The sequence below is a fragment of the Saimiri boliviensis genome, chromosome 9 (genome assembly GCF_048565385.1).
Source record: "Saimiri boliviensis isolate mSaiBol1 chromosome 9, mSaiBol1.pri, whole genome shotgun sequence".
Classification (NCBI taxonomy): Eukaryota; Metazoa; Chordata; class Mammalia; order Primates; family Cebidae; genus Saimiri; species Saimiri boliviensis.
Genome location: NC_133457.1, coordinates 13,561,781 through 13,572,098, shown reverse-complemented (window position 1 = coordinate 13,572,098; position 10,318 = coordinate 13,561,781). Strand labels below are relative to the sequence as shown.

Sequence of the window (10,318 nt, the reverse complement as noted above, 5' to 3'; positions counted from 1 at the left end):
CGGTTCTCTGGCGAAGCTGATAAGGGGGGTCTTCATGCCTTCTCAGGTTTGGGGACAAGCAAATCTGGGGCCTGACTAAAGTGTGGTCATGACAAAGCAGAGAGTAAGAAATGGGCAACTGTGAGCACTAGGTCAGTTGTTTTGAGAACTGAGTGAAATCCCATCACTTATCAAGGTCTGGGGTTATTTTTATTATGAACGGCCGATTCCAAAATGCTGGAGCAGCCCTTCCACTTTCCCTTGAGCAGAATAACTTTGCCACACCAGCATAACAATAACAATATCCCACTGAGTGAGAACCTACCATGTGCCAGGCCCAGTCCTTGAAAGAGATACAAACATTGGTGAGATAGTCTCTGAGTTCTCAGTCCAGGGCCAAGAAAGGGTTAGGTGACCTAATGTGACACAGGCACTTAGACGCTTGCAGGGTATCATGGGAGAATGTGGCAGGTTTTCCATAGTGTAGAGGTTGAGAAACCCTGACCTAGACTAATAAATCACATGCATACAAAGACAAGAGAACTAAAAAGCCATTCTCTTCTCCACATCGGGTATAGTAGTTCAGTAATGTGCCAGGCTAAACCAAACTACCTTTCCCCAGATTCCCTTTCCTGTGTTTCCTGTTAGGGTGCCCTGCAGGAGGGATTATTAAGAGCTTTGGAAGCAGAAGAGAAGGAACATCTGCTTTTTAGCTCACATGCACGGTTGCTCTCCACGCCTCCCCTCACTGACACAGGACCGCTGGGCCTGCAACCGTTCATCTTCCCCAGGGTTCTCCTGTGCCTGGGTTGCCTGGGCCAGATAGGGTGTTTTTTTTTTTTTTTGAGACAGAGTCTTGTTCTGTCACCCAGGCTGGAGTGCAGTGGTGTGATCTTCGCTCACTGCAATCTCTGCCTCTCAGGTTCAAGCAATTCTCCTGCCTCAGCCTCCTGAGTAGCTGGGACTACAGGCATGCACCACCATGCCCGGCCAATTTTTTGTATTTTTTTTTTTAGTAAAGACGGGGTTTTCACCATATTGGCAAGGCTGGTCTTGAACTCCTGATCTCGTGATCCATCCATCTTGGCCTCTCGAAGTGCTGGGATTACAGGTGTGAGCCACCATGCCCAGCTGGTAGTGTGTCTTTAGCTCTGTGACAAAGGGCTCCAGCTTCTGCAGGGCTGTCATAGGCAACAAGGATAAGCAGGGTTCCAGTCCCTCCTCATGGCTCCAGTTCATGCTTGTGGGTTACAGATTTTTCTCTTTCAGGCTTTACATCCAAGTCTGACTGCCTTGTTGATTGTCTGCTCCATGGACTTTAAGCTCCAGCATCAGACACGAAGACGACTCTCTTACAGAGATTGCTTAGTTCCAAGAATTACATAAGGTCAAATCTCTGTAGCAAATTGTGTGTGTGTGTGTGTGTGTGTGTGTGTGTGTGTGTACACACAGATATTTGATCTCTGATTGAACCCTGGCTGATACAGTGGGTTAAAGTCAATGTCACACGATTAATATTTCTAACACAGGACGAAGTAATTTTGTAGAAAGGTGGACATTTCCCTCACTGGGGCCAATGTCAGTGGCCCTCACTCATTAATTGTTCTAAACACCAGACCTATTCTTTTCTTTAATTTTCTTTCTCTTTTCCCCTAAATCATCTTTGGATGCTTAGACTGGGAATAAATTATGGTATGTCCTAGAAGTCTCTTTCCTGCATTTCAACAGTTGAGTGCCAAGACAGTTATTCTATGTCTTGGTGACTCAAGTGGAATGAGCTGCATGCATTTTGATTTCTTTTTTATGAGATCAAACCAGAATCCTTCAGCTACATCCTGCTGGCTCCTGGTTCTCTGTAGATTAAAGAACCATGTGTCTGTCTTGGAATGCTCTATTTGACCCTTGGATTTTTTACCCCATCTGGAGATCCTCCAGAGCCTCTGTGTCTTCCTTAGTCTGCTCAGAGCAGAGCTGTCCTCATTTCCTGGGCAGACACTACCAGGTTTGAACAAGGAGAGGAGAAGCCGGATGTCACTCACGTTAACTTTGCTCAGCACTTTGTTATAACGGCTTTTTGCCAACAACTGTACATGTGGCTGGTGTGTTTGAGTATGATCCACGAATTCTTTTCATCCCTTTTTTCCATCATCACTAATAGTTCAGGTCCATCAGCATATTATGTACATGTCGCTGGGTGATATTTTGAGATAATAATTTAGGTTTTGTCTTGCTAGTATTTCTCTTTTTCCTTTCCTCTATTCAAGTGGATTGTTGGCCCTGTGCTCATCAGCCTGGTAGAATGCTCAGGCAGGGTGGAAAATCCCAAGAATGGCCCAAGGTAAAGCCTGGTGCAATGGCATTCAGAGCTAGAAAGCAAATGTGGTTATAGGAAACATAATTTTAATTTTTATACTCATGGATTTGTGTACTGAGAGCACTCCAGCCTCATGTTTAATTTTAACATAGACATCCACTTTCCTAGTTGGTTTGTCAACTCTTTGAAAAAATTATTGTTATTATTGTTTTTTGAGATGGAATTTTGTTCTATTTCCCAGGCTGGAGTGCAGTGGTGTAGTCTTAGCTTACTGCAATCTCCGCCTCACAGGTTCAAGCAATTCTCCCCGCTCAGCCTCCTGAGTAGCTGGGACTACAGGCACTCACTACCACACCCAGTTAATTTTTGCATTTTTAGTAGAGATGGGGTTTCACCGTGTTGGCCAGGCTGATCTTGAATTCCTGACCTCAGGTGATCTGCCCCCTCAACCTCCCAAAGTGTTGGGATTACAGGCGTGAGCCACTGTGCCCAGTCTTAAATTATTTTTTTATGTTTATTGTCTTAGCCTGTCACTCAGGCTGAGAGTGCAGTGGCATGATCACAGCCTCAACCTGCCAGGCTCAATGAATCCGCTTGCCTCAGCCTTGCAAGTAGTTGGGACTAGAGTCATGTGTCACAACTTTTGGCAAATTTTTCTATTGTTTGTAGAGACAGGGTCTTACTATGTTGCCTAGGCTGGTCCCAAACTCAAGGCTCAAGTGATTTTCTTGTTTTGGCCTCCCAAAGTGCTGGGATTACTGGTGTGAGCTACTGAACCTTGACTTGTCTATTCATTTTTGAAATCTTCAGTTTATTTCAGGGCAAAGGATGCTACCTCAGAAAGAAGTGCAGGAGAAAGAAAATTAAGGGCTCTGGGCACCTTCATTCACACAACAAATTTATGAATTGCCTGACATGTGCTAGGTTAGGCACTGAGGGTATAGACTTGAATCACATCCTTTTCTTGCTTCAGATAACTTGCAGTCCAAAGCACAGAAGAATAAAGAAATGTACTCCATTAAGCAAACTGAAGTTGGCAACTCACATAACAGAAGTGTCTGGACAGCCTGAAGACCAACCTTGGGGTGTGTGTGTGCATATGGAGGAAGGTCTCTAAGGGAGAGGCGCGCTCATCTTTACCCTTTGTCTCCGTCTCTTCTTTTTAAGTCCTCTTATCCATGGCAAGCAACTTCCTCTAATTTTATGGTAACCGGTTTTGAAAAATGGCCTTTTGCCGGGCGCGGTGGCTCAAGCCTGTAATCCCAGCACTTTGGGAGGCCGAGGCGGGTGGATCACGAGGTCGAGAGATCGAGACCATCCTGGTCAACATGGTGAAACCCCGTCTCTACTAAAAATACAAAAAACAAGCTGGGCGTGGTGGCGCGTGCCTGTAATCCCAGCTACTCGGGAGGCTGAGGCAGGAGAATTGCCTGAACCCAGGAGGCGGAGGTTGCGGTGAGCCGAGATCGCGCCATTGCACTCCAGCCTGGGTAACAAGAGCGAAACTCCGTCTCAAAAAAAAGAAAAAAGAAAAAGAAAAATGGCCTTTTGTGAAAACTTGCCAAAGGTTATCTCAGTTCTTCATCTATAAAATAATGAGAGCAGATTTTATGATGACTACAATTTCTTTTTATCTGACATAATGAATCCCTGTAAACCCCTGAATAAAGAATTGATTACTCTTAGCCACTTTCAAATTCTCTCATCAAAGAACTCAGGCAAGTGAGTCAGTCCTAATAGCCCAACACCTCTGAACTTTTGGAACATCATTACCTCAGAATATCATTGCATGGGTCACCATTTAGTATTTAGTATGTATATACTGTAATTGTCAGTGAGGTGTGAGCTCCTGGTGGGCAGTAATGGGGTCTGACTCAAGTCTTCATCCTTGTGCCTGCAGGTGGTGATCTAAGGCAATGGTTTCTCAGAGTGGCTGGTTTTTGACATGGCCTGGTGAGCTTTAAAAAATGAAATGACTGGCAGGGTGTGGTGGCTCACACCTGTAATCCCAACACTTTGGGAGGCTGAGGAGGGCAGACTGCCTGAGAGATCAGGAGTTTGAGACCAGTCTGACTAATGTGGTAAAACCCTATCTCTACTAAGAATACAAAAATTAGTCAGACGTGGTAGTGGGGTGCCTGTAATCCCAGCTACTTGGGAGGCTGAGGCATGAGAATCACTTGAGCCCAGGAGGCAGAGATGGCAGTGAGCCAACATGGCAGTGAGCCGAGATGGCTGCCAGCCTGGGCAACAGAGCAAGACTTTGTCTCAAAAAAAAGAAAAGACAAGAAAAGGAAAGAAAAGAAAAGATTGACAAAAAATAGACTTCCACATCTCATGCCCAGATTTGCAGATGTGGTGGGTCTAGGCTGTGGCTCAGGAATCTGTAATTCCTGAACATTTCCTAGTTAATTTTGATGATCACTCATGTTTGAAAGCAAATAGACTAAACTGAATCTAAACACTCTGTGTGTGTGTGTGTGTGTGTGTGTGTGTGTGTTTGTGTGTGTGTGTTTGTTTATAGCTCCCGCAACGAGATCTTCAGTGTTTATCTGCCTTTCTCGCCTCTGCCTATTAAGTTTCAGGTGCCAGACACAATCCCTGATCTCAGAGTTCTCATTGTAGTCAGGGCAAAACTGTAGTGTGTAACTCTTTGTATTTTCAGTGCCTAGCCCCCTGGGGGCCAGCACACAGCAGGTGATCGTTAATTATTTTATTGATGGCTTTGACAAACCCAGTTTTCAGTGCGACTGACCTACATGGTGCAGCCTATTAGCTTGGCAGGGGTAAAAGGGAGACTTTCTGTCTTGGAATTCCCTGAGACCCTTCTTACTGCACACAGTCATGCTGACAGCCCCATGGGCCTTTGCTTCACCCTTGGTGATTTCAAAATTTCCTGTATAACTGATCGTCTCTCAAGTGTCCTTTTACAGATGGGGAAACCGAGACTTTGTAAATAACTGTCTCAGGACCCCTAAACTGGTTTGTGGTAGAGCTGGGGTTTGAACACAAATCAACAGAACGGATCTGATGTCCTATTAGTGCATAACTCATAAAACCAGTTAGTCTTAATATGATACACAGAATAATAATACTTATTACCTTAACCGTGGGCAACAGGCTGACAAGATTATTACTCAAATCAATTTTTTAAAAACTTTTTTTTGTTTGATCGAAGGAAGTATTTGTAGAAAAGATGAGTTGTTATTCATTCAACCTTTTGCCCCTCCCTCCTAAAACACACACAATCTTTTTTACATTACCTGTGAATTCAGATTTTAATTTAATACTCATAAGGGAACCCTAGCCAATGATGACAGCCTCAAAAGACCAGTCAAAAGCAACTCAAACAAGTCGGCAAAAAAGGCAACCAATAAATACTTATGATACATCAATCATTCTTTTTTCCTTATACATCTTAAAAACAAAAATTGGTCTTAGTTTCTCATTTTAAATGTGCTTTCCTCCTTTGATTTATGTAAAACTTCCAAAGATATAAACATCTTTATAAACAAAGAAGCAGTATGGCAGTACATGTGGCTTTATACATTTTACATTAGTAATAAAAAAAAAAAAAATGAGGCCGGGTGCAGTGGCCCACACCTGTAATGCCAGCACGTTGGGAGGCCAAGGCGGGTGGATCACAAGGTCAGGAGATTGAGACTATCCTGGCCATGGTGAAACCCCGTCTCTACTAAAATACAAAAAAATTAGCTCAGTGTGGTGGCGCGTGCCTGTAGTCTCAGCTACTCAGGAGGCTGAGGCAGGGGAATCGCTTGAACCTGGGAGACAGAGGTTGCAGTGAGCCGAGACTGTGCCTCTGCACTCCAGCCTGGAGACAGAGCAAGACTCTGTCTCAAAAACCAAAAAAAAAAAAAAAAAAAAAAAAAAAAAAAAAAACATGAAAAGTTTGCTTTGAACCTGTTTGCAAATTCTAAAAAGAAACTAATTTGAAGGATTTATAAATCAAATTTGTTAAAGGACCAAACTATTTTTTATTTGAAAATAACAAAATTCTGTCAAGCAAAGCTGGTTGGAAAGAAGGAATAACTGCCTTTTCCAAGCTTTGTCAGCTAGGAAGCAGACAGGAATTAACAATCCCAAGAAGAGAAGAATAAGTTTTATGGAAAGAAATTGTAGTCATCATGCTGTAGAGTTTGAGCAGCTCATCTCAGAGGTTTAAACAGGTCCATCACCCTAGAAGGCAGAAAAGGTGAATTAATTATGACGTCATTATTTATGTAAATGCTTTTTCCCTCCTTCTTCCCATTCCCATCACCTGCCTTCCTCCTGCCCTTATTGATTGCCTATTGAATGTTTTCTATACTTTTTCTGGTTTTGTTTCACCTGTATTGAGGTTATAGAAATGGAAGCTTCATTTTGCTTGGCATCATTTATTTATTTATATTTATTTATTTATTCATTTTGAGATGAACTCTCGCTCTATCACCCCGGCTGGAGTGCAGTAGTGTGATCTTGGCTCACTGCAACCTCCGCCTCCTGGGTTCAAGCGATTCTCCTGCCTCAGCCTCCCGAGCAGCTGGGACTACAGGTGCCCGCCACCACGCCCAGCTAATTTTTGTATTTTTAGTAGATATGGGGTTTCACCTTATCAGTCAGGCTGGTCTTGAACTCCTGATCTTGCCATCTGCCCAACTCGGCCTCCCAAAGTGTTGGGATTACAGGCGTGAGCCACTGTGCCCAGCCAGCATCATTTATTTATTTATTTAGTTACCCCAAAAGTTACATTTTTTAAATTTATTTTTGTTTTTTAATTTTTAAAAATTTCAATAGATTTTGGGGTACAAGTGGTTTTTGGTTCCATGGATGAATTAGGTACTGATGAATTCTGAGATTGCAGTGCACCCATCACCTGAGGATAATACATTATATATAATATGCATCATTTATTTTAAAAAATAATTTTGGTAAGAGGCGCTGAGAGACCAGTGCCATGTGGAAAGCCACCACTAACAAGTAGGAGAGCTGGGATTTGAACCAGCGAGGCTGAACCCAGAGACTGTGTTCAAGGAAACTTGAAGCTATGCTACCTCACTGACTTTAATAAGGCAGTAAATAGCATTCATTGCCATTTACTGAGCCTTCTAAGGGTTCAAATGAATTCATGCTTGTTACCTTGTACTAGGCATTCCATTGGCAACCGTAGGAGTAGGTTAAGTATTAGTAGCCACATTTTATATACAAGGAACAGTTGAGGGCAACTAACTGGGCCAAGACCACACAGCTGACATTCAAATCAGGTCTCATAGCATGTATTTTAAGGCGCATTCCCAACTATCACTTCATTTAAGGACTGTGCCAGGCTCAGAAAGTTCTCAATAAATTCTTTCTGCCTAAACGGATAGATGTTGATCTCACAACCTTTCCATAAATTAGGTACGAGGCAGTTGGAATAACTGAGGCTATTAGAAGTTAGTCAGCTTGCTGGGGTCACTCAGCTAGTAAGCTGTGGAACTAGGCTGAGAGCCCAAGTCTTTCTGCAGTGTCCTACTGGGGCAGGAATGCTGACCAGCCCCATGAGAGGCCAGCTGCCCACGAGAAAGGAAACTTCAGCAGACTGACTTTAAAACTGCAGCTCTTGTGCACTGAAATATTTAGCAGTGAAATTTTGTCATGTCCAAAAATTACTTTCCAAGAGTCCAGAAAGACAGAGGATGAGCAAATATTAACAATGTTGGGAACATAGGTGAAAGTGTACAGGTGTTCATGGCACCATTTCTTCAACTTTATGCAGATTTGAAGTTTTCAAAATAAAATGTTGGAGGAGGAGGGGGAAGCGAGACAGAGGAGAGACGAAGGGAGGGAGGAAGAAAGAAAGGGAAAAAGTAGACAATTCTGGTGGTGTACATTCATCCTCTGTGAGTCTCTGGTGCCCACACACTAACAACCATGGAGTCCATCTACTGTCTTTCAACTATCAAGTGACTCAGTCATTAAGATCTCCAAAATATGGTGTCCAAATAAATGAAACTCACGAAAAGGAATCAACATACTGACACCTATGAGTGTGTTTTTATTTATTTATTTATTTGTTTATGATTATGATTATTATTTTTTTAAAGACAGGGTTTCACCATGTTGGCCAGGCTGGTCTTGAACCCCTGACCTCAGGTGATCCGCCTGCCTCGGCCTCCCAAAGTGCTGAGATTACAGGCGTGAGCCACCACGCCGGGCCTATGAATATGTTTTTAAATTGAAAGATAATTCTCAGATTTAGCAGAGTATTATCAACAATTCAAAGAGTAATCGTATTTCCTATTTCTTTTCTTTCTTTCTTTCTTTTTTTTTTTTTTTTAAGGAAGGGTCTTGTTCTGTTATCCAGGGTGCAGTGCAGTGACAAGATCTCAGCTCATGCAGCCTCAGCATCCTGAGCTCAGGTGATGCTCCTAGCTCAGCCTCCTGAGTAGCTGGGACTACAGGTGCATACCACCACGTCTGGTTAATTTTTTGTATTTTTGGTAGAGATAGGGTTTTGCCATGTTGTCATGGTCAAGACCAGTTCATGGCTGGTCTTGAACTCTTGGGCTCAAGTGATCCTCCTGCATTGGCCTCCCAAAGTGCTAGGATTACGGATGTGAACCACTGTGCCTGGCCAAAGTAATATTTTCAATAAATCTTGCAAAGAAAATTTACCACCCAGCTAAACTATATAGGAACTGAAACTTCAATTTATAATTCAGCAAACATTAATTCATTCTGGATGAATTACAAGATTTAAATGCTCGATATTCTCAACTGCCGTCATAAAAATAACTTTGGTGGATTACTAGTTGTAGTAATGTTTAAAGACCAAACATTTAAATACAATACAATAGAAATGAAAATTTGTAGAATAAAATGCAATACACAGTGAAATTTATTTGTGATACATGCATTTTACTGCTGATTTGGGGGACTTATTGTATTTTCCATTTTTATAAAGTAATAGATAATTATTAAAATTTTTTTATACTGTAGACTGATTAAAGGGAAAAAGTCGGTCTTCTTACTTAGAAATGATTAACTTGGTTGAATTTCCTTTAGTTTTTTTTTTTTTTCTATTCACACAATTTTACGTTCTCCTACTTATATAATTGTATATTATATAAAATTTTTGTATCCTGCTAAATAACAAAAGGAATTAGGTTTTGTTATTTAAGGATTTTCAATATCACCACAGTTTTGGGCAAAACATTCTTTTTTTTTTTTTTTTTTTGTGAGACGGAGTTTTGCTCTTGTTACCCAGGCTGGCGTGATCTCGGCTCACCACAACCTCCGCCTCCTGGGTTCAGGCAATTCTCCTGTCTCAGCCTCCTGAGTGGCTGGGATTACAGGAATGCGCCACCATGCCCAGCTAATTTTTTGTGTGTGTATTTTTAGTAGAGACGGGGTTTCACCATGTTGACCAGGATGGTCTCGATCTCTTGACCTCGTGATCCACCCGTGTCGGCCTCCCAAAGGGCTGGGATTACAGGCTTGAGCCACGGCGCCCAGCCAAAGCATTCTTTTAAGACTAATAAAATAATAAAAAGAGATACTATGACAGGTTATATAAGAAATCATGTAACCTTACCTAGGTGAGGAGACTGGAGGGAACTGGGCGGATAGAAGACAAAGGCCAGAGGAAGGCTTTCCAGCTGAATACCTTTATATGTTTCTCTGTGTGCGTACACATGCACACATTTAGTTTTTGAGTTATATACATGTAATGCTTGTTTAAAATTTATTTACTTATTAAGACAGGGTCTCACTCTGTCGCCCAGGCTGGAGCGCAGTAGTGCGATCTTGGCTCACTGCAACCTCCACCTTCCAGGTTCAAGTCATTCTCGTGCCTCAGCCTCCTGAGTAGCTGGGACTACAGGCATATGCCACCATGCCTGTCCTTCTTGTTTAAAATTTAAATAAAATAATTTGATTCATTTAAAATTTTACCATAATATTATGTTAAGTGAATAGAACTTTATTTACATGTATTTACATACTCCCCCATTAGGGAACTCTCAAGTTTTCTTTTATTTTTTCCCT

General features: G+C 42.1%; 1 protein-coding gene across 1 annotated transcript in view; it reads right to left on the bottom strand.

Moving 5' to 3' along the window:
• Window positions 1-6,158: 6,158 nt before the first annotated feature.
• Window positions 6,159-10,318, bottom strand: part of TM4SF4 (transmembrane 4 L six family member 4) — a 30,776-nt gene continuing 26,616 nt past the window's right edge. Inside the window, exon 5 of the mRNA XM_003925050.4 lies at window positions 6,159-6,490. Within this exon, the coding sequence (XP_003925099.1) occupies window positions 6,473-6,490 (18 nt within the window). The 3' untranslated portion in view covers window positions 6,159-6,472. The remainder of the gene's footprint in view (window positions 6,491-10,318) is intronic.